The sequence below is a fragment of the Bacillus rossius genome, chromosome 2, assembly GCF_032445375.1.
Source record: "Bacillus rossius redtenbacheri isolate Brsri chromosome 2, Brsri_v3, whole genome shotgun sequence".
Taxonomy (NCBI): domain Eukaryota; kingdom Metazoa; phylum Arthropoda; class Insecta; order Phasmatodea; family Bacillidae; genus Bacillus; species Bacillus rossius.
The window spans coordinates 54,035,987-54,061,931 of record NC_086331.1 but is presented as its reverse complement, the minus strand read 5'-3'; the positions used below and the strand labels follow the sequence as shown (position 1 = coordinate 54,061,931).

At 34.7% G+C, this 25,945-nt stretch overlaps 1 protein-coding gene across 2 annotated transcripts in view; it reads right to left on the bottom strand.

Annotated features, from left to right (window-relative positions):
• LOC134529286 (1,4-alpha-glucan-branching enzyme) overlaps positions 1-25,213 on the bottom strand; it is a 168,355-nt gene extending 143,142 nt beyond the window's left edge. Inside the window, exons 1-7 of one of the 2 annotated variants that reach the window (XM_063363193.1) lie at positions 25,132-25,213; positions 24,864-25,024; positions 16,072-16,241; positions 14,340-14,455; positions 9,926-10,054; positions 8,603-8,747; positions 8,009-8,099 (exon numbers count right to left, since the gene is read on the bottom strand). In XM_063363193.1, coding sequence (XP_063219263.1) covers positions 8,009-8,099; positions 8,603-8,747; positions 9,926-10,054; positions 14,340-14,455; positions 16,072-16,241; positions 24,864-24,976 — 764 coding nt within the window. In that variant the 5' untranslated portion in view covers positions 24,977-25,024; positions 25,132-25,213. Of the gene's footprint in view, positions 1-8,008; positions 8,100-8,602; positions 8,748-9,925; positions 10,055-14,339; positions 14,456-16,071; positions 16,242-24,863; positions 25,025-25,131 lie in introns of those variants that run through there. The other variant, XM_063363194.1, reaches the window with a different exon arrangement.
• Between the last annotated feature and the right edge of the window lie 732 nt (positions 25,214-25,945).

Sequence of the window (25,945 nt, the reverse complement as noted above, 5' to 3'; positions counted from 1 at the left end):
GAGAATGAAGAAAAATCTAAAAGGGAAGCGTTTTGATGATGTGGAGGCGGTAAAAACAGCTTCGCAAAGGATAATAAAGGATATCAACTTAAAAAGTGCAAGAGGTGCTTCAAACCGTGGGATAAAGGACTTGACAAGTGCATTGCATCTAATGGAGTACTTTGAGGGTAACTGAATGAATTTTGTAAAAAAAGGTTATAAATAAATTTTTTGACAAAAATCAGGTTTTATTTAACACACACCCCCCCCCCCCCCCCCCCTTGTATATTGCTTCCCACACTTATTTATTCACATCTAGCTGTAAGAACAAATGAAAATATGCAATTGTATAAGGCCTGCACAGTGCCACTGTCCAGAATTTTGTGCATTAAATCTTAACATACGTACCTATGCATTAAAATATTTTCAATCAATGGTAAAAAAGAATGTCTTACAGTAAAACTAGCTGAAGACGTTCTCGCATGATATGTTTTCCCATTCATAATGTTTAAATAATAAATTATTCCCTTGATCACTGCCATATATCACTAGGTTAATTTTTCCCATTCCAAACGTTTGCGTTTATAGATTTTTCCAACATTAACGTTCATATTTAAAGAAAAAAATTATGTATAAAGTTTATCTTTACACTCTTAAACTATATTTATTGTTAAACTATTAAACATTTGTTTCAAAACAATAAAAACATGACCGTCAAAACCTTTTCAGCTTGCTGTTACCTTAAATTTTTTGACCAATAATCTGCTTGCATTCGTATCAACTTTGCGAGGAGTTCCATTTGTACATTATTTCATTCAAAGCATAACATCTGTCGAACACACAACAAACCACAAGCTATTCATTGATCTGTCTGCATGACATTTTACTTAACTGGTACAACAATTTGAGGAACTAATCACAGTTTCATTGTTTGTTTAACACTGTAATAAAAAATTTTATATGGTGGATGTAATGATAAACATTTTAATTTACTTGAGCTGCTATGATTTCCATATTTGGCCGGATTATACTGTATTTACACATAAATAGTGCACAATTTTTCGTAAAACGTGTGTTGAAAAATAATGGTATGATGCTTATTCTAAACTTGACAATATTGCATGGCAATGCTGCATAGTGCACAGGCTCCTTCAAGCTCCAAAGTTGGTTGACCGGCTACTGCTTAAAGGAATGACGGACATCTTGCACGTGATTTGTGCTTTGTGATTATATTCTGTGAGAAGAAGTTGCAATGATTGCCGAAGGTTTGTAGTAGCGCTCATCTACGATTGCTGAAAAAACCTAAAACGATTAAAAATGCTCAGGATATGAAAACTCATACCATGAGTACAAAAAACATTATCACAGAAAATCATACACGTCATTGGAGAGAAAAAAGTCGTTTTTGAGTAGTGTTATTGCAATAAAAAGTTTATTTGAAAGTAAAGATTTGTTGCATGTGCTTACTCAGCAATTTCCCAATATACATATTTTGTTTATAATCTTTCTAACAAGGAATTGATTTCAGTCATCTTGTTACCAAGATGTTTATGGCACTTCACTGCTTTGAACAAAACAGCTACAGTCAGTAGCCATTACATTCATGATGCTTTTTTTCCGGCTCATCAAGGTAAACATATTATTCCAAGTTAATTCATAAATAAAATATTTATTACCTGGCATATTTAGATGTATGCATTATAACAAGAATTTTACTGAAATATTTATAAATTTTGTTACTACTCTTGAAGCACAATTAAAGAATGCTGCAAAAAATAACTGCAGAGGTAAACACCGGTCCAAGAATGCCAACTGTGATGAAGTTAGCTCTATCCGCTGGATCTATTTGGCCGCCCCGGTGCGTCATGTACAGAGAGCTTGGGACAACAACAGCTTACATGATTCCACACAACTAAGGCAAATTCCATCCCGGTTTTATTTTTTTACATCAAAATGTGCAATGATGTTGATAGAGCTGATACATAAGGGACTTCCTACAGGTGTCCACTATCAATAAAAAATAAAATTGGAGAGACAACAACCGTAAGGTTTCACCAGGGCCTCTGAGGGCCACCAATGTGTGGTTTTCATAGTAAATTATTTGAATAATTACTTAAGTCTATTACAAACATTTGAGAGCTTTATGCAAGGCTTTTTCTAAACAAATAGTGCACTACCTAAGTATGTCATGAGTGATATGTACTATTTCCCTTTTAAGAAGTTTTCCCTGTTAATAAGTTTTTAACATCCAGTCCCTTGAAAAACATCTTAACAGGGTTTTACTGTAGTTCTTAGTTAAATAGCGCAATACAGAACTTATATGCTGAAATTTTATGAAAGTAAAGAAACTAAGCTTACAGCTGTGTGTATCACATAGTGGTGCATCAAACTATTGGTGTATGAACATTCATCCACAGACACAATAACAAAATCATAACTGACAAAAAAAAATTATTCTGAGAATACATCTATATTTCCTTCACCTGCTGTCCTTTAAAAATGGGTGTAAGCCTACAGCTCACTGCTCACAAAGCATTGAAGTCAATAGAAGAGGAGTTACATCTTACAAATCAGTTTCCAATCAAACCACTCCCCACCCTACCCCCAAGGAGTCATATCTTAAAAATCAGTATCCAATCAAACCACCCCCCACCCTACTTCCAAGGAGTCACATCTTGCAAATCAATCTCTTATCAAACCACCCCCATCCTACCCCCAAACAATCATTTTCCACAACCGAAGTTCAGTTGGCTGTCTACCCAGATACACCTTTCTAGGCAATTATTTATTGACTTGAATCTGTTAAATCCATGTGAATGAGAGTTAAAGACTCATTCAATTAAAAATAAAAAGGGCTTATTGAAATGCATTTCACAAATTCAATTACTTGAACTAGTTGAGTGAACATGTTTTATTAAAAACAATAATTTTCTCTCCGAATATGGTTTATTTCTGTTTTATTTGGTTTTCTGAGGAAACTGCTTTAATACTTCTGTTCAGTTCTCAAATACAAAAATTTATAGATTTTTTTTTCAAGTTGCATGCGTCTGATTGTTGAATCCCCTTTATTTTACCAAATATAACTTAACATTTCAGAAACAATTAGATTGTTGCAAAAGTACTAAAGCTATTTAAATTATTGATAAAATTCAATCAAGAAAATATGTATAAAATGTGTCTGAAACAAAAATATTTGATGGAATCTGAACATACAATCCCGATTTAATCATATAAAAATTAATGATTTGAAGCAAAATACCAATGTGTTAAATACTTTTTAACATACAACAAAACAGATGCCCTAAGTGAGTAAAGGGATGAAAGCGACACAATTCCCTCTCTTTTCCTTTGCAAGAGAATAAAACTGTCAACTGAAACGGCACCTGAAAATTTTGTCCATTGCTAAGTATTGACAAATTAAGTTTTGCTCCTTGCAATTGATATTATCTATCAAAAAATTTTACAGGTATTAATAAAATCATGAACAAATACCATACTTTTCCAAGGTAGTAATTTTTCAGTAGAATTCCCAGTTTTCCTGTTCTCCAAAGTCATTAGACACCAGTGTTAAGTGGGGTGGGGAATTATTTCTCTATTGGCACTTCATCTGACTAGCTCATACACAGGGATTTTATTGCAATCAGACCCCAGGGCAAAAAAATGTAGGTCATTTTCTCTCTATTAAAATCATTATTCAAATGAAAATAAATTCCTGAAAGGAACAATTTTATATTCTCAGGGGTATGTAAAGAATAATTAAAGGAGTACTGATAATTAAGTAAATGCACACAATGAATCCTGCATTGTAATGTACTAGGGGTATCAGAATTTTTAACAATGGAAAAAAAAACACAAATAAGTTAAAGTAAAATGGAACTTAACTCTGTCTAAAATGGTTATGATTGATTAAATAATTTAAGATTATTTTTGTATATTTTTGTAAGAACAGACTGTAAAATGTAATGCTCCACAAAATATTAATAATATATAATTTAAAACATTTGCTACCTTAATGTGTTAATAGCTCTCAACAGTTGAATTTATTCATAAATATGTAATATTTTTATATACCAAATACATATAACAATAACACAAATAAAATAAGCCAAAATAAAAATTATTTAAAGTACAAAAATATTTTTACAAAGGTTTTCTCAAGGTCTAAATATATATAAATATATTCCATTATGATCCATAATTTATTTTGAAAGTTTTGAGTTTTAAGTTAGCTTGATACAGCAGAGGTTTAAGAAAAGACAGGCTTGGTCACTCTGCTATCATGGGTGTTGATCATTCAAGCTGGCTTTTTGTTTTGTGAGTGGCAGGCAACGGGAATTGTTGTATGCCAGTCAGCATTTTGAGTATTGATAGTGTAGGCATGAGAAAGCAAGTGGTATAATGAACCTCTGGATGGCATGATAGGGTTAAGGCCAAAACAGTTGTGAAATTGCTGAGTAAGGCCATTCAGTACGTTTGTAAAAATGCATGTTTTCAGCAGATGCTCCTTAGTTCTTCTTGGTGATTAGACTCACAGTGGAGGTAAATTTGCGGGGAAGGAATCTCCTTAGACATCTACCAGAAAGAGAGCAGAGAAACCTGGTGAAAACTAAGGCAACATGGGATAGCATTATATAAATCATCATTTGATAATACTTTATGTAGCCAACTTATAATGCACTTATATTTTGTTCAGTATATCAGTATAAAGATAAAGTCAATAATTCATGAAACATAAAATTATTTTAAATTATGCTAGGGCAGGCAATCAAATGGTAGTAACAGCAACATATACAACCAGCAACATAGTCTTTAAGTAGGAGTAAAGTAAATTTACAACCATCAAAATAAAATATGATTTAGATAGTATAAATTAACATATAATCGGTTATGATTGCCTCAAAAATATTGTTACGAACGCAGGACCGCGACACGCGCCAGATTCGGAGCTGGCTGGCGGCCCTGCACCGCCACTGGAATCATGAGCCATGTCATGTGCCGTACACTGACGTAAGGCATGCCACGCGTGCCTGGGTGGATTACAAGGGTTGTCGCTACCCCCCCTCCCCCTATTCACGGATCGTCCTGCCTCGGCGCCGTTATATATCGCTGAGCGGCCTTGGAAATTCCACGGGCTGCTGCGCGGAGTGCCGAGAATAGACGCCGCCTTTCTGGACTGTTTGGGTATCGTTCGGCCTGGATGAGGCGACTTGACACAGCTGATCTCGTCTGTTCTGTTAAGACAACCCACGAGTACTTAAGCAGCAACACCGGCATCTGCGGGAGTTCCGAGCGGATTCCGAGAGAAGCGCGACATCGGCTGACAGTGGCACGACGCGGAGTTTGACTGGATATTGAGAGTGCAGAGACTGGGTGGCACAAGACTGTATGTGTGGACAGGCGTGAGGTAAGGGGTGAACTGCGGAACTTGACGGACATTGAGTGACTTGAGAATAAACATTTTTAAATGCCAGTAATTTGTGTCCGGACATTTTTTAAGTACAATTATTTATTATTAATGTAAATATTACAGGGTGTCTACCAGATCTAGTAAATGAAATTCCCTGATTTTTCCAGGTTTTCCAGGTCTAAAACTGAACTTTTCCAGGTTTTCTGTAACACAATTACGACATTCCACGAAACTGAAAAAAACTGCATAACAGTACATTGACGGGTTTCAAAGTATTTCAACTCACTTAAATTAGTAAAAAAAAATACCTTCTTCCAGACGTGGCCAAAGTGACTCAATTGATGGCAAATAAAACATGCTGCTACAAATATTTCCCACACTTACTTTTGCAAAATCATAAGTAAAAGGAAGCTCCAATCAATTTCGCAGTGACTCAACTTTTGTGTCTATTGCACTTGCTTCAGAACGAGCCAAATCCAACACTCGAGCCTTCTTCAACTGCAATGCCTTGATCTCCTCTTCAACTCTTCTTTTTTCTGCCTTCTTCTTGTCTGTAGCTTCCTTTTCTTTTTGTTTTGTTTGCAGGGCTTCCTTACGCCTACAACTAGCATTTCTTACATACTGTAACATGGACTTGGTGATATCAACATGCTCTACACCTCCAGAACGTTGAACAAAGTCGTACATCTGTCTTTGTGTGATCAGTATTTCTTCCTGCAAGTTTTCAGTCAGCAGATTAGAATTCACTGAAAATCCTCTTTCCAATGATGCATTTCCATGGGAAAGTACCAACATCATCCTCACAAACTTTAGAAGGCCTGTTTTGGCAGCTACTGTATGTGCCTTAAGAATGAGCATCCACAAGTGATCAAGGCGCCAGTCTTCTCGAGAAAAAGACGAGAACAGTGCTTCAGAATCTTGCAAGGAACATACCAACTGATATGATCACTCAATGTTATCAGCTTCTTGTCCTTAAAGCCACTTGTTTTGAAGACAACATTCTAAACTGTAATTTACACGCCGTTTCTTCACACCCGAATTTAAAGCCACAGACGGACATAAGCTGGAAATTACCTTGGTAAGTTTGTACTTCAGGGGACTTTTGTCTTGAAGTTTTTTTACCATAACCTTTAGACAAGTCCTAACATCATTTTCAGTAACAGAACAGACTTTACTGGTACTTTCTCTTTCTTGATGTGGCATGGCATACTGCATAACTCAACTTGATATTGTTAGCAGTTAATAGATTTTCCTGGTTATCTACATCCAATCGAGATACATTGCGTTTCTCCCTAAAGCTCTTCAGTACCTCTGGTTTCAAAAACTTTCCTGCCAAAGCTAATATTATGTCTACCAGTGAATCATAGAGAAAATGTGCCATGGGTGCTTCACTTTGGAACATTGTGAGAAACAATTCCAGCTCTGATGCCAAAGAGTAGAAGAATGTCAATTTTACTTCTAGAAGATTATCTTCAAGAGCACTTTTCACTACACTGAAAGACACACATGAAATAGAAACTTCACTAACAAATTTATTTAGGTGGGGTAATGTTTTCATGGCACGCTCAGCAACTGCAGTATTCCATCTGATTGCACAAAATTTCTTGGAAAAAAACCCTGATCCAGTTATTCTAATATAATCTGCCCTCCTTGCAGGTACATGCATAAACAAATATTAACTGTGCCTGAAAAAACTAACAACGTCCAATTGCATAGCAGAAATTCCAATTTTGAAAGTACCATGGACCGTATGAAGCCCACAGCTATCAATTTCTAGCAACGATGGCGAATCTTCACTAAAAGTGTCTGTGATATGTATTTTCAAAGCTAACAAAAATGCCCAGTTTACGTTGAGGGCATCCATAGATACTTAAAATTAAATGCACCTGTCGGTATAATCCAAACGTGGGAAGCACATGCTGCAGTACGTAAGTCAGCAGAATAACAGACCAGCTTGAACCAGTTTGTATCACGTGATTTAACGCCACTTCCGAATCCGATGGTAAATAAAAGAAAATGGACGTGGGAACTGTTTGTTATTTTCCATTCAAAAATAAAAAAATGGGACGGGATACACTTGATTCTACGTCAATGCAAGCAGATCAATAAACAAAAAAACATATTGCCAACTAAGTACAACCTACCAAACAAAAATTCCCTGATTTTTTCCTGATTACAATATTCCCTGATTTTTCCAGGTTTTCCAGGGTCAGTAGACACCCTGATATTAGTAATCAATAAAACTTTAATAAAATTTAATTGGGCTATTCCTTACGAACCCAGTTCTCCCCACATTATAAATATTACAATACAATATTATTTTATAGGTATTAAATTAATGTAATAAAACCTTCATTTTCATTAGAATACTCAGTGAAGATCAAGAATAGTTCATTACAATGATTACCGGGCAACGTTGACACTATCATTGAGGGAATAATATTTTTTTCTTATGAAGTAGTAGATCTCTGTATGTGGCAAAAACAAATACTTTATTTTAATTATATAACTTGTTCATTTAATACTAAAGTGAAAATCTTTAACGAAGGCTTGTACTTCACAGGATTCCTTAACCCCACGAAAAAATTATTTCTACTCTACATTGTGGTCTGAAAAGAATACCTTGATGCAGCATAGAAATTGGTAACTTGATAGCCAAAGCTAGCATAATAAGCATGTTCCATTATGGCCATCAACTGAATAGCATTGTATCCTGTAACAAAATTAATTTGCCATTAACAATGATGATGATGATTCTGATGTCACGTCTACTAAACCTGCCATTTCGCACTCACAGATTTAACACTTTAACAGAACACAAAAATAAGTTCACAAAAATTATCAGAAATATTTATTTCTGGTACAAGCACATACTAAACCAAAGGATAGCCATATTAAGTAAAAAAAAATTAATATACCCAAAAGAACACTAGAAAAACAATTAAAATGGAAAACTAAGCAATTCAAAAGACAATATATATCAACACTCTAGAAATATCATATACCTATAATAATATTTATAAATGATCCACTGCTTGGATTGGCTGAGAGCAACAATAATTTTAATATCTGCAATTCTGCAGCAGTTAAATCAAACATATCAAAAATATATCGCTGGAATAAATAAAATAAAAAAGTGAATAAAAAAGATGCATGTCAACTTGATGACAAACTTGATGAAGCAAACAAATAATAGTACATGTTGGTAGCTCATACCTTGTTTAACAATGCGAGGTATTATATTGCGAGCAAACTCCAGATATGACCCAACCTTTCCTTCCTCTGTTGCTATTCCGACATGGCACTCGTATATCCTGAGGCTCAACGGCCGTGCTGCTCGTTTATGCTTAAACACATACCTCTGCAACATAGAAAGATACCAATAAATATTTGTTTTCACAGCAAAATTGTTCAACTATTTCTAACAATATATGGTGAAAAGTAAAACTTTAGAAAGAAGTAGCAGGCTTCTTGAGGCTGGAAAGAGAGGAAACATAATCAGTTTGTGGTTAGTCAACATAATTTAATTCAAAACTTCAATCACACAGAAAAACATGTAATTTAACTTGAAAACTGTGATGCATTAAAAAAAGCCATCATAATTCCTCCCAACAGCAATCACCTCAAAGCGACACCTGTCAAACCACATACCCCTTTTCCTCTCTCTCCTGCTTTTTAAAAGCCTGGCCTTCCCTCCATGTGTTTAACCTTCCCAAGTCATTGATGTTTATCTCTTTAAAATATCTCTTTAAAAAGCTAGCAACATCAGAGCAAAAACCACACTGCTTTCTTGAAAACAATGCCAGTTGAGACACACTTAACCCAATCCCGCTGTGCACTAATTTGACATTACATATTTTTGACATCAACGATGGCCTTTGATGACAATGCCAGATTTTTTGAATAATGAAAATAGAAGAAATTGGTAGTTAGATGAACAATCTATGCTGACAATGTAGCACTGTCTATACAATAGTTCGAACACCACCAAGCTAAATCTCTTAATGGATACAGACAAATGATTTACACAGAAGTGGTGAAATTATACATTCAGGTAAATAACAGTGGTTTGAGCATATATTTAAATTTATATTTCACAAAACTGTGTAGATAATAAAATTGTATACCTATTGTGTAAACTCAATGCCTGATATTGCACATAGATCACATCATCCCATGTACTTGTCACTCCAGCACATAAAAACTTGGCCACCTAATACGATAACATTTCAAAACATTAACTTAAAACTTCAATGCTTTCTCCAGTCCACCACCTAATTATTTAAAAAGAAATATTTTACACATACTTCTTTTCAAAATGCAACTTTACCAGAATTTTGTACAAAATGTACTAAGGGATGCGTTATATATTAAATAACATTACTCTAAAAAATTTAATGCTACACAAGTCCTAGTCTTGGCCCGGGTTGGAAAAGATAACCTCTTAAAGAGAACTGGCTATAGAAAAAGAAGATTCATTGAAATACATTGAAAACAAAAAAGTACAGTTCATTCTTAATTTAAGCCCTGTTAGTATACCTCGTGTTGTGGAGGGTTCCATATCTTCTGTTTGTACGTGAAGCCTTCTTCACGCGGTGGCTGCACCACATAAGTGGCCCAAGGTGACAAGCGATCCACTAACTCACCATTTTTTGTTCTGATCACTATCTGGAACCAAAGGGGTTTAGTATACATGCATGGCCTCAGATTTTATCATTACGTGATATTAGAAATAGCACAAAATCTAAAAACAAAGTTGGTGTAAATTTGAGGCATGGTGCTCACCATCTCTTGTGGTGTTACTGCATTATTTGATAATGTTTGTTTCTTATTGGAGGATTTGAAAGTATCAAATTTTTCTGCAAGTATAAAATATTTTTGCAACCCTTATTTGTAAATTTTTAGTCTAGAAATTGTTATGTAAAATTGGCTACATGTTGGTTTATCTTGTTCAATCATTCTCTTTGTGAGACAGTTTCCAGCATGTTTATTTATTATTGATGGTAATAATTTTATAAATAACATTCCATACCTGGCACATTTTCTGCTTGACATCACCAATGTTTAATATAATTTGTATACTGACTTTTTGTCTAAACTGTTTGTGTGCCTGAGAACTCATCTATGCTAGCACCGGATTTCACCTGCCATCAACTTTTATGTTCACTGTTGATTTAACTTATACTGTATTTTTTTACCTTGTAATTCTACTTTCATTGCTACCCTCCAAACTATAGGCTGGTGATATAGTAATGTTTTTGCACCTACGCTGTCAGAAAGGGGCTGAATTATTACGCTGCTACCTCTGCTATCTCAATGCGATAGGTCTCGCATGTAGCACTAGCCCATAAATAGCACACTGACGGACATTGTCACACCATCGTGAATAAGCCAGTCATGCTGTAGCAACCCAGGCTACTGTCCTCCCCCACTTTCGAATAATTACATTAAAGATTTATTATGTTTTCTGATCATATTCAGTTAGGTTTTCTAATTTAATTCAAATAATGAATTTAGACTTCTAATAAGTAGTCACGTGTTTGGAATGTGTTTCATGATCATAATTGACATTATTTCATGACTTTTTTACCATTTCTGATTATTTACTTTCTTATTTGCATTTTTATGTGCTTGCATATCATTTTTTTAAGTATTGTTTGTTGTATAGCTTGGATTTGTTAATGCATTGATACAGGGATTGCTCTAGAACAATTGGGCTGATGCAATGGTTTTGCCAGTTATGTAAGAGTTAGAGAGAGACAGAGTTCTGTAATAATTGTAAAGTCTTTTTATTTGGTCAAAATACTGTTGTCATGTGCCAGTGATTGACCGATTTTTCTGTGTGTAATTTTGTGTGATTGGCCTATGACTCCAGTTCCTTTCCAGTGAACAAGAAGTTGTATTCGTTGGTCGCCACGTTAGTCCTTACTTGGGTATTTGTGAGAATAGGCATGTTGAATTGTGGCTTGCCAAATTAAAAAAATTAATGTAGTTCAACAATAATTTCATGCCTGGTGGTCCGGGTTATGCTGTTAAACATTTAGAACACAGTTTTTAATTCAAATTTGACAACCACATGCGGCAGCGTAGACCCGAATTGAATGTTTTTAGCCAATTGTTGACCATGCTGAACAAAACGTGGTCTCTCTGCCATTTTTACCACGCAACGCAAGCGACCGCAGGATTTTATCAACTAAAGATAATCAAATGTGATGAACCAATTTGTTTGAAAAACTTTTTTGTCCTGCAGTATTTGTTTTTCTAGATGTAAATGTTACTGCATCTTAAAATGGCAGCAATTTTCAGTGTTTGGCAATGGAAAAAAAAATAGACCAACGAAACTTGTATTATTCTCTTTGAGTGTTCATGCACGTAACAGTGGGACCAATATCAGCTAGCCGGAAGTCTAGACTGTTACAGAGCATTGTGCCAAAGTAAAATAATAAATTACACAATCGAACATTGAATCACCTTTTCAATTGTAACATTCTGTAGTTCTTTTCAGTAACAGTAAGATATCTCTTTAGGATCATAGCCAAGAGTAGATGCTTAGTTCACAGAGCTAGACCACAGCTAGGTTATGATCACAAAGTCCCTACAATTACCCCCAACCTGCCATGTGGCAACCCCCTCCACCCTTACAACCATCATGCTTTACTATGAGTCCGCACATAGTCTACTCTATTTCACTCTCACTCACCCCAGTTTTTAAGTTCACTTCTTTACCACCCATGCATCCCATTTCTCCTTTCTTCCATGTATGCTTACCAACCTGCCGCCAGCAGGGACCAATCAGGCAGTGACAATACCATTGGCAAATTAAAAATTAGTGGTATAGTAGAAGTTTAACAGTAAGATTGGCCATGATGGCCAAAACAAAAATGATATAACAAGTACATCAGCAAATTTAAGACAATTTCAACCAAATACATATTTGACCATTTTAAATTACGATTAGGAATTTTAAATTTCTTCTGGAAATGAGTGTGTGTGCGGAGTGTAGCCTTTTATGGATGTGACCTCAGATACTCTAAAAAAAGTAAAACATTTGGTGCGTAAACATAGCAAAGTTTGTAATGAAGTTTGACAAAAAATTTTATGCCTAGGTTAAACATATTTTAAGGTATCCAGGTTTGATTTGAATTAAATCCTTCAGAAAAATTAGTGAGAACTGCAGAGGTAGACAGTCTAGAATATAGATAGAATAGAGATAACAGATTTAGAAACTATGAAAAGAAGAAAAATATTATAAAAAATAGCTGAGTATGGAGAGTTACATTAAACTAGTCAAAAAATTCAAAATGTGAAAAGGTCACTAAGCACCCAGGATTCATTCTCAGTTTCAGATAGATTAAGCTTTGTAACAGTTAACTCTTTTCCAATCCATCAAGAAATATCTTCACAGATTTTTACACAGTAGGCAACCCTAGCTGAAAATAACACATTGCCTTGAAATTAGAATGTGATTACTAGTTAGAGAATTGCATCTATTTTCCTGAAGCCCAGTTTGTGGCCTGGTGCACAATGTCATTACACTTAAGTACCCAGTTGCTGTGCCTTCTAAGGCAAAACCACACACTGGCCAGGCTAGAAACATAGCAATATTAGTGGTGGCAATTAAACAGTTATCAATCCACTTTACGCTCATCAAGCATATTCAGAATGTTTGATCATGGGAAGCATGGCAGGTGTGCTGTGAGCAGAAGGATTTGTGCATTGTCTACCTGAATTCCCTTAAAACTGTCATTCCCTCGAGTTCCTACCTCTCAATATTTTACACTCAAGCTGGCTACTGTGTTCTTGGGTACAGCACTTTGTTTCAGCTTTCTCAAATTCATTAATGGTAACCCTACTTCAAATGGTAAATAGGTGGCTGTAACTTCACCACTGGTAACCGCCATAAGGCTCAGCATTGAAAAATTTCCAGTGTTCAAAACTTTACTATACACACACACACATATGTATATACATATACACACATCAATACTAATATTATAATGCTGAAGAGTTTGTTTGTTTGTTTGAATGCGCTAATCTCAGGAACCACTGGTCCGATTTGAAAAATTCTTTCAGTGTTGGATAGTACATTTATCAAGGAAGGCTATAGACTATATTATATTATCAATAACATTAGGGATCCTTAAAGTCCAATTTAGAATCAAATGTGTTGGAGGGGGTTAGATACAACATGCAGTACACGTACGAAGCGTGTGTTGAAAATTCCGCAGGCGCTAGATTGCCTATTAACATTGTTACCACGCACTAGATGCCTTATCATTCTTAATTTTCCCATACAAGTAAAAAACACCCATGTGATATCAACAACGAAGCAATCAGTACCCTCATAAGAGTTCAATTAGTATTTAAATACTTTTTATCACTTTAAATCGCAAACCTAAACTATTGTTTTTTTTCCTCTCTCTGTGTTTAATTTGTTTTTTTATTGCCCTTTTTTTCAAGTATATATACTTTACAGATTTGAAACTTCACAGTAATGTTCCTTATGTTACGCAGGATGACATTTTCCGAAAATTAGATCCCATGGGTGGTTAAAACCAGGCAACAGTGGGTACTTTGTCTGCATGAGAACAGGATTTTGCATTGTTTATGCCTTCTGCGTCTCCATGGCAACGGGCATCGCGCGGCAGTGGCATACCCACAAGGAGGGGCATGTATAATGAGCGGCGCAAGAGTGATCTGCCTGTAGACTGCCGTAGCGAAGTACGGGTACATCAGTTGTACGTTGCGTGCACGAGTCGGGAAACCATCGGTGCTATTCATTTTCTCTCCGGTACATTATACAGCATTGTAATAATTTTCACTGAATTTTTTTTTATTTACCATTACTGTAAATGGGAGATGTAGCTTAATTTTTTTTCCATTAGTGTAGCAGTGCGAAGCCGGGTCGGGCAGCTAGTATACATATATACAGCATGAACCAAAACATAGGTACCTTTACTTCTGACAAGTGGCTTAGCACACATGAGCCATCTTGGTGGGCTGGAATGTAAAGTTCCCATTTGCCAAACTCAAGTTTCATAAAAGGATGACTCTCCCTGTTCCAGTTATCTATAAACAAAGAAAAATACAATGTGTATATATATATATATATATATATATATAAATACACACACACACATACACACAAATACAAACACACACATATATATAATCACCCACAACTGCTGCTGCCTAGAACTAAAAAACCTTTTCACTTATCACTCTCAATGTATGCATTTCTTATGGCAAGCCACACAACTCCTCCCGCAGTTAACCAGAATCCTTGTAATTTTATGCTTCTAACTGTACACTGATAAGAGACAATGCACTACATAATAAAACAACATTTTTATTATCAATACTCCTAAGGTCATGAAACAACTCAAATATAACATTTTCCAAATTGAAATAAGTTGCACAGTGGACGGATAGAGCCATTAACTATCACTTTGACGATTAAGCGTGGATCCCTTGAGTGTATATCCACCGAGTACCTACCCTCACACAGGTTAATGAGTTACACAAGTAAATAACCACAATGGTTTAGGTAAGCGAGTCCTCTTATTATTATTTTTTAGTTTATAGCATGCATTAAATCTTAAGTATAAGTTTTCACAAAGATATTGCACAAGACATGTTAAACAAAAATGCAATATCAGATTGATAACAAATTAAATAGGCAATTATATCTTCCATTTTCAGTAACCACCACTGGTTCTGAAGCGAGTGTGGCCAGTCAACAATCTCCACTTGTAAAAAATTCCTCGAATTTGTAAAAACTTGCAGGAAGAAGCAACATAAAAATTTCTCAAAATAAATCTTGATCATTCTATTAAATAATGTGTGCATGCATATGTGTTAATATATAAAGTTCAGTAACCAATCATCATGCCATCTATCAGTCTGGTGGCAAGGACAAAAGGCACAGCAGATGCATGCATACACACACATGGAATTCATTTTGAAACCATTGGCATAATGAAGAGCGTGTTGATGAAATTTAATATGATAAAATGGAAGAATATAACATTTGTCTTTAAAAGTATTCACAGCCAAGAAAAAGCAGTAACTATGGAAAATATTCATAAGTGTGATGAAAATGTATGAAAGTAAAATTAAATAAATCTGCAGTGATACAATTTTAAAAGGTTACAGGGACAGCTTCTGAAAATTATAAATGCATGAGTCAGACCAGTAAAATAAATTGACCCCAAGGAAATCCAGCCCATGATGTAATGAAATGAGCTTAAAATTTCATTAACATTAAGGTCACAAGAGGTGATACTAATGAAGCAATAATGAAATGAAGGCTGGGGGATGTGAGTAACCAGAGAAAACACTTGATGCACAGTAACATCTGCACATTTCCCACAAGCAAAAAATCCAGTTACAATACTGCTGGAAATTTAACACAGATCACCATGATAAAAAGTGAGTGATTGTACCACTCAATCACCATGGCCCTTCTAGCCCATGATACAGTAACACAAATATATATTATGCAACAAACTGAAATGAGAAGATACTTTAGGAACAGATGCATCTACGTACACATGTTGTGTGCGAACAGATCACGCAGTCTTTCTTGCCACTAGTGCTAAGCAGCTCTCAGTTTTTAATATGTTTAGTATTTACAGTAGATGTTTTAATTAGTAAAATAATTACACATAAAAACTGAAACTTACTGAACTCTCCAGTAAGAAAGACTTGCTCTGCCCCTGGTGCCCATTCTCGGCATGTTACAGAGTTGTCAGGGTTAAAATGGATGCCAAAATATTTGTAGCCTTGCGTGAAGTTGGTGAGTCCTCCTTCTTGGTCAGTAACTTTATCAACATAATCTCTGAAGCAAGCGTATCTAAAACAAATCAAAAATAATAGATGAGGGCCTGCAAAGGAAAAAGGCCCTTCTTAATAATGAATAGTATCAATAAAAAATACTTTAATAAGCATTAAATATAAAGAGTCATCAAGAATAATTGCCAAGATTCTAAACTGTTATTATAAAATAAGTACTGAATGGCTAAACATCTTAAAATTATCAGAAAATTTTAGTTTTCAGCTTGCGTTAGTAAAATTCTATATAGGCTCCATTTGTATAGATGATATTCAATATCATACCACATCTTCTGCCAATCTTGTCTACAGTTACAGTAATGGTTGCTGCAGTGATCCACTCTTAAATGGTGAATGTTTGTTACCTTCTGTATGCCCAAAGAAAAAAAGTCTAGTGGTGTTAGGTCATTAGATCTGGACTTTGAGGTGACTAGGGTATTGGTTCACCTCTTCCAGCCGAGGCATTTTAAAAATCAAAACATCACGAACAATGTGAGTGAAATGAAAATGAGCACCTTGAAGATACAGTCACTGCAGCAATCACAACTGTAGAAAAGATTCAGAAGATGTACCAACAGATTGAATATCGTCTATACATCACCAGAGATGCAAATGGACTCATATGGAACTTTACTAAGGTAAATCCTAAACTTTTAATTTTTTCTGAACATTTTAAGATGCCAAACTTGTATATCCATAATTTATTTATTATATAACAACACTTAAGAATCTCAGCAAACATTATTAATAACCCTGTACACCTAATGTTCTAAACACATAATGATTGGCTTTTTTACAACTTTTTTTAGCAATCAGAAAAGTTTTACATTTGTTATACAGGATGAGCACAAAAGAAGTATACAAATTCAAAAATTCATTAAATCTAAACGGTACAACATACGGCTTCAAACTTTATATAGTTCATAGAGAATCTCTGGAAGTTTTTTTTGACATATAGACGCACTTCTTTTGTTGCAGACTGCCGCTGCCAGACAGTACTAGCTTAGAAAATGGCTGCTACACCGCAACAGAAGAGCTGGTGTGTCCTGCAGTTAGCAAAAACGGGGTGTGTAACCGCTGTGCAACAAGCGTTTCGCACACACTTTCGTCAAGAACCACCCACCAGAAATTATTTTAAAAATAGAGAACAAAAACTAAAAGTCTAATTACTTACTAAAATATATATTTGATAAAAGATGTTTCCTACAAAAAAAAATTCTTTCAATTTATAAACTTACATACGTCTCTCCCCTGCTTAATGTAATTCAGCTTGTCACTTTAAAAATCATCAAAAACTGATAAAGAAACTTGTCCTTGAAAAGATAGCATTTAAAAACTGTTAAAATAAAAAAAAATTGAAATAAGGTACAAGAAAAACAATTTTACAGTTTTGCTGCAAGTCAACACTCATTAACTAAGCAGATTATTAGTGTCTCGTGAGGGGGGATTTCGAATCGGCGTACGTGTAGACCTCTGGCGCCACCACGTATATGGGCCCGTGGCACCGGCTACCGACTCTGTCCCCGGCCCGTGACGTCCCCCATGTGGAGCTAGGCTCGACTTTCCCCCGCTAACTCTCACCTGCCCGCTCTCAGTGGCGGGCATGCTATGTCACTGCTTGTGGGGTCCTGAGGCGTCCCACACACCTTCGTCTCTGTGCTGGAAAACTCGTGGTCGGGAATTCAGTGCGAGTCAGGTGAATATTGAGTTTTATTGGCACCGACACGTACACTGACAACGCATACAAAAAATAGCACATAGTCCAGCTTTCATGCTGACCAGGACACCACGTGGCACGGCCTCGAATGTACAAGTCTGCCGATTAATCCAAAACGCTCTGGGGAGCTTTAATTAATTAAGTTACAAAGTCTGCCACCGGGGTAGGCCACGAAGGTTGAGTGAAAAAGATTTTTAAAAAGTTACGATGGAGTCATTCCGTGTGAAATCATCGAATTTTAAAATTCATAGTTGCTCGACCAATTTAAAAAAATTTAATATTTTTACCCAAGAAAGTCTTATCAGTAACTAGCTCAAAACTATTTTTATTTAATTTTTATCTGCCACCATTTTGAATCAGGGCTCGATTAACTTCGCTACTGCATGTAAAAATTAGGCCTCGTAGAGGTTTTGTTAAAAGTTTATTGTTGGCCTTGACTAAAAGATAGAAGAAGTTTCTTGTCTTTACTGATAAAAAGAGAACATTATAGGCTTACATAAAATGTATAAAAATATATTAAATACATTTGGAAAACATAAGAAAAATGACCTTGAAATATGCCAAAATATTGAACATTTTCAGCAATTTTCATGACCTTTTATGGTGACTTGGAGTTGGAACCAAAAGACCAAATTTTCTGTGTAATAACTACGGCTAGAGTACTTTTCAACTGTGTTGAGTTAAAGTAATGGTTTTAAGCCCTTCCTGCTTTTTTTTAGCATCAAAATTTTCAAATTTTGCTAATTTCAAGGTCAAATCCGGATAAAATTTTTCTGTTCATGCCAAAAAATACATCTATTAGTGATTATCAAAATGTGCAAGTTTCATTTTGTAGTTTAAACTGGTTTAAAAGTTAGAGTTATTTGAAACAGGTGTTAAATTGCTATACATGTAAGTACTTATAATTCAACAGTTGTTCATGTTTTCATATTATTTTTAAAAATGTCTTTGTCATTAAAATTAAATTACACTTATACATTATATGCACAAAAAGGTTTAGTAAAGAAACTCACAATAACATTCTTTACACAGTTTGATATTCACTTGTACACTTTAGATACCCACGTCTGTGTAAGGAGACATGGATGTGCATGTTCTAACAAGCAAGGCTAGTTTAATCATCCGCCTGTCAAGTTTTAACATGTCTACAGACAGTGCCAACCAGTTCAGTCTTGTGTGTGTTCTCAAAGAATGAAGATGTGTTATGTTTTTTATCCTAAGCAGCTACGTATGTTTTTTAGTTTGTTATTTGCAGTTGTGTGAAGTTCTGCAGTGAAGTAGCTTTCTTGAATGTCAACTAGGTTTTCTTATTGGTTTGTAAATACATAGGTACTTTTAAAATGAATATATAGCAACAATATTACAAGAAACATGAAGTGCTCTGTGGGAACGGTTACAAATGAATGCTTTGAAAATCAGTCCTATGGAAAGTCAGAATTAAAGACTGCGTCACAATTAAATGAATCATGTTACCTTCTCAGAAAAAGAGTTAAAATAGATTGTTTAGCTAGTGTGTGTACTTATTACAAAGAAATATTTGGAGAAATACCATCATTTGTTTGGAAATTCGTGTTGTGATCCATTTTCATGCTATAAAAAAGTTATTAAAAAACAGTTGAGGGAAATAACCCTAGCATTGTTTGAAAGATGGCCCACACTGATTCCTGATAAATCTGTTTGTTGCTCTTGCCATAAAAAACTCTCAACACCTTCAAGTAGTGATTATGAGAACTTTGATGTTGGAAAAAGTGTTGATGAAGAACCATTCCTTTCACCTGAAATTGTCGTGGAATCTATCAATGACGCAGGCTCTGTTTTAGGAGTTTCGCCTACTAAAATAATGAAACTTAGTGCTGAAAAGAAACACCTAGAAGTAAAGCGAACTGTAGGCAAATTTTCTGGTGCGATTCAGAAAAAATTAAGTGACACTTTTAACATCAGCTGTGAATTTCAAGATAAGGAGGAAGAATTACAACTGAAGATTGTTTATACTGCCACAAAAGACTAACAACATCTTGTTGAAGATCTAAAGCAAAGAATAATGACCAGCACATCCAACAATGAGAAGATACAAGTTATAAGTGTAGTTCCAAAGAGCTGGTGAATAAAAAAAACTACACAAGAGTTAGGTGTGAGTGAATACCTAGTTAGAAAAACCCACGAAATAGTTCACGAACATGGTGTCATTCCACAGCTTACATCTAAGAAATCAGGGAAAAAATTGTCCAAAGAAACTAGAGAGTTAGCTGTTGAATTTTATGAAAGTGATGAAGTTAGCAGAATAATGTGTCCTGGAATTAAGGATACTAAATCAGTTCGTCTTGAAAATGGAAACAAAAAACTAAAGCAAAAACGTTTAATCCTATGCAATTTAAAAGAACTATACAGAAAGTTTAAAGAAGAACATCCATCAGTAAAGATGGGATTTTCAACATTCTGTTCTCTACGCCCCAAGTGGTGCATCCTGGTTGGAGCGAGTGGCACTCATGCTGTTTGTGTGTGTTCAATTCACCAAAATTTCAAACTACGGTAATGACAATAGCAGCTAAAATAGATTACTGGAAGATCCTTCTTGAAAAAATTGTGTGTGATCTGAACAGTGAATACTGTATGTTTGGGGAATGTGCAAAGTGTTCCGGGTTAGCATCCTTGAATTTAGATGAAACATAGAACTGTTACTGTGATGAAGATGATGATATAACATATCAGCAGTGGATGATGAGTGACCATTGCAGTCTTATTACTATTATTGAAACATATGCTGAATTCAAAGAAATATTTGCTAGTAAACTAATGGTGTTGAAAAAACATCATTTTAAATCACATAATCAATCACAGTTTTGAAAACACAGTTTTGAAAACACAGAAAGAAAATCTTAAAAGTGATGAATGTGTAGGTAGTGATTGGTGATTTCTCTAAAAACTTCACATTTATCATACAAGATGAGATCCAGAGTTATCACTGTATCAACTCTCAGGCCACACTTCATCCCTTCTGTGTGTACTACAGAGATGAGACCAGGAATTTATGTATTCAACACCTTTGTGTTATATGTGACTGTATGAATCATAATACACAGGCTGTGTACACATTCCAAACAAAGTTGATACCATTCATTAAGTCCTTTGTTCACAATTTGAATAAAGTTGTTTATTTCTCAGATGGAGCAGTAGGTCAGTAAAACAACAGGTTCAATTTTACTAACCTATGCAAACATAAAGAAGACTTTGGAGTTGATGATGAGTGGCATTTTTTTTCAACAAGTCACGGCAAGGGACCTTGTGATGGGGTAGGTGGGACCGTAAAGCGACTTGTGGCTAAGGCAAGTCTGCAACGACCGGTAGAAGGCCACATTACAACACCAATCAGCATGTTCAATTTTTGCGTGGAAAACATTAAAGGAATCGATTTTGTCTTTGTAGAGGAAAGTGAAGTTCAAAAGGTAGAGCTTCGTTTAAAAAGTTGGTTTGATGAAGCTAAAAGAACTGTAAGTACTGGAAACCATCATTGTTATGTACCAAAGGATAGGTCAACAATACAAGTCAGCACCATTTCAGTATCATTCGTCAGAAACCATCAAGAATATACTATTGATGGAACTCCTGTAATTTTTCATGTCAGTGACATAGTGAAGGACAATATTGTGTGTGTTTATGACAACAGATGGTACATTGGTAAAGTTTGTGAGGTTTCAAAGGAAAAAAATGATATCAAATGGTATTCTACAAACCAGGTGGTCCATCAACAAGCTTCAGTTTAACAAGCGATGAAGTCTCATGGGTGGAGATGAAAAATGTTTTGGATGTCCTCTGACCTACAGAGTTCACAACTATGACAGGAAGAACATTAAATATTACAGAAGAGAAAAATACTGATCTCTCACTGAAACTAGAAGCCCATTTTCACAAATAAAACTTCGGCATCACAACTGTACCAAGTGAATTTCAAACTGCGTAAAGAATGTTATTGTGAGTTTTTTAACTGAGCCTTTTTGTACAAATTAGCCTATGTTAAAAGTGTAATTTAATTTTAATGACAGATATTTTTAAAATAATATGAAAACATGAACAACTGTTGAATTATATGTACTTACGTGTATAGCAATTTACTTAACACATGTTTCAAATAACTCTAACTTTTAAACCAGTTTGAACCACAAAATGAAACTTGCACATTTTGATAATCACTAATAGATGTATTTTTTGGCATAAACGGGAAAATTTTATCCGGTCCCCCTTTTAAGATATTTGACCTTGAAATTAGTAAAATTTGAAATTTTTGAAATTTTGATGCTAAAAAAAGCAGGAATGGCTTAAAACCATTACTTTAACTCAACACAGCTGGAAAGTACTCTAGCGGCAGTTATTACACAGGAAATTTGGTCTTTTGGTTCCAACCCCAAGTCACCCTAAAAGGTCATGAAAATTGCTGAAAATGTTCAATATTTTGGCATATTTCCAGGTCATTTTTCTTATGTTTTCCAAATGTATTTAATATATTTTTATACATTTTATGTAAGCCTATAATGTTCTCTTTTTATCAGTAAAGACAAGAAACTTCTATCTTTTAGTCAAGGCCAACAATAAACTTTTAACAAAACCTCTACGAGGCCATATTTTTGCACGCAGTAGCAAAGATGATCGAGCCCTGATTCAAAATGGTGGCAGATAAAGTTAAATAAAAATATTTTTGAGCTATTTACTAATAAGACTATTGGGTAAAAATATTAAAATTTTCTAAAATGGTCAAGCAACCACGCCTTGGTGATTTCACACGGAATGACTCGATGGCGGATGTTAACGGATCAGTTACAAGCAAAAGTTGAAGTCAACGAGGTGCTGAGATGCGTCCTACCCCGCACGGCGAACGGAAGACACTACCCCGGGCGTCATGGCCGCAGGAAGTGCTGCATTTACTGTTAGTAAATTGATATGACGGACAATAAAAACATAACTATTTAAACCCTTTAAAAATTACAAGTTAATTTAGATTTAAGGATTACATATTACAGATGTTTAAGTATTACTAGATTATTTAAAAAGGGGCAGTCTCCACTGCTCCAGTTAGGGTAGGCACCAAAAGAGTTCATGCAGGGCAACCGAACACATGCACACAAGCACTTGTTGGCGGGAGGTTTGAAAGAGAGGGTGTCAGTGGGAGGAGAGGGGGGGCGGCAGTGGCGTGAGGCACATCGAGCTTAGGGAGGGCATAGCTCTGAGCCCACGTCAATTGCATGGTTAAAAATTGATACAATTTTTTCAAACATTTGGTGTATTAACTTCCTAATTTATATACTAATATGGGAAGGTCTCCAAATTTGTATTTTTTGGGCCCTAACCGGCTCTCGACGTACCTTCCTGTAAAAAGAAGAATCCGAAAAAGATCACGAGCTTAGTTAAATACTTTGTTTAGGCTCAATTTTTTTTTTAAATTTTTTATTTTAATTTTCAGTTCAAACAATATTTGCTTTGATAAAGATATTTCAAGCAAATGAATGCATCCATGACACTTGTACAGAGTTTTACAACTTAACACATAGAACTTGAACAACATTAAAACTATTATTTGGGAGCTAATATTAAACAGTACCCTTGTATTATAAATATTAATAATTATATAAAAGGCTTAACTTTATTTATTGTTATCAAGTCACATTTATTGTAAATAATAACTCGTGTTCTAAAATGGTCAAAATTTACTAATATCCTTCATTTATATTTAATTCATTATTTAACTTAATTATAAGAAAATTTCATTCCTTGATAGATGAAATATTAGTAATGAAAGGAGCATGTAAATAATATTAATTAGCCTTTTGATTTTAATATAACAAAACCAATTATATAAATATTGCTGAAATCCATTGTTAAAGGGTCTGCCTTGTCAGGGGTGTATTTTTGTTAGTGTGGTGGGATTATAAGTGCAATGCAATTGATATTCCTCATTCAATTTATTCTATAACGTGAAACACACACCGCAATTTTCCTGTTCACTACTAAAATCATACAACCACCATTATATTTATTTAATATAAATAAACACGACTGCTCTTCTCTCATGACTTCACTTATTTCCACAAATATTCAATAAATTTCTTAATATCTACACACACATTTTTTTTGTGTAATTATTTATTGAATTTATCAAAAAAAAAATTTGCTATAAATGCACTATTAATCGTACCACGATCCCTCAAAAACCCAACTATCATTCCTCTTATTTTGCATTTTGTTGAGCACTCCCAATTTTATATACTATAGCTATTTTATTCCTTCCGCAATTCAATTTGTTATCAATGGCATACATTTTCCCTACTTTACTTACAACCAACAGGAATCCAATATCGTAAAATGAACTTGGCCCCAAGCATCGTGTACCAATGGATAAACATTTACATTATTATGGCATCAGGATCAAGGGATATATACATGAATACGCAATACAGTAGAATTACCCTAATTATGTTTACAGTGGTGCCCCTACCACACACAATTACCTTACAATATATTTAATTATAATAAATAAAAATCCTGGGCAAACAACTTTGGTGTTTGTCACTGCAGAGATAACTAGTGTGGCTTCAATTAGTTTTAACATTCCTTGTCTTTTGAAATGTGAAAAACAAAAATGGTTATTAACCTTGAACTGTTACGTTTAGGTCATTTGATAACCTCAGTGATTCAAAATCCTGATTGTGAAACTGCTAAAATTTAAAACCAAAATCCTAAAACTGTGCTAAAGAAATAGCGCTCTAAGTTACACAATTAGCTAGACTTTTGATGGGTATGAATATTCATTCAAACAATTACAGTCAGAAAGAAACTAGCGTCCGCAGAATAGTCAAGCAGCTCTTTTTATACAACGTAATAAAGTTAAGAAGAAACAAGATTTTACATGTACAAATAAATATAACGAAAATCACTTACCTTCTGCGAAACTCTCGTTCGTATGGTTTTAAATAAGCGTCCCTATTTAATAGCTGACTCAAATCAGGAACTTCGACTTCCATTGGATCAAGCTTAGACAATTTGCCGCCCATCGCGATTTCATTTATTAGCCAACCAAAACAGATTAGCAGATCGGTATTCTGGGAAGAAAAAAAAAACTCATATTATCACATGTTCTGTGGCCTTCACTATATACCACAGCCATAATTTCACTATACTTATTTATATACAGAATTATTAATCTTACGCTTTAATATTTATTATTTAAAATTTTTTAATACATGTTATGAAAAAATACTTGGATGCATTTACGTGCACCAACACTTTCCTTATTTCAGGCAAGACCATTATGGTAATTCGCAAATCACCATGAATGTAATATCATGTAGAGATGGATGCAGTGAATATTTTCTGAAATGACTCTTTGGGCGCGGTTACACGGGAGTCTGAACTACTCCAGGTGAACATGTTCAGCTGTTGAGTGCGGTAACACACAGTCTGAACATGTTTCGTTCGAGGCCATTTCCCATTTAACTTAAACAGGTTGGCAAAGTAGTTCAGATCGACATATCTTCTACATTAGCCTCTGATTGGCTGTTTAGAATATAAACAGTCTTTTGCAGAAATTCAAGCTGGAAAGTGTTTCTGGCACAAGTTCGAGTAATATTTTACCGAATGCAACAAAAAAAAATCAACAGATAATTTTATATATATATATATATATATATATATATATATATATATATATATTGATCCTAATTTTCTTAAAACTGAGATAAGTACTCTCGCTCAAAAAATAATAATAAATAAGTTTAAAAATTTTACTGTGCATGTTGTTTGAATTCCCGATTTGTAAAAAAAAAATATTGAGCAATATAAAACACATTCCATTTGTGCTGATAATGCTGTATAAACAAGTGAGAATATCACGCGTTTTCTGGATACAATTACAAAATAGAGATCAACAACACAGTCATTCGTTGACAGTAGACAATCGGTATTAGAGCTAAACACACTTTTCAGCAACTACAGTGTAACCGTACACTTTCGCGTTTGTAAAC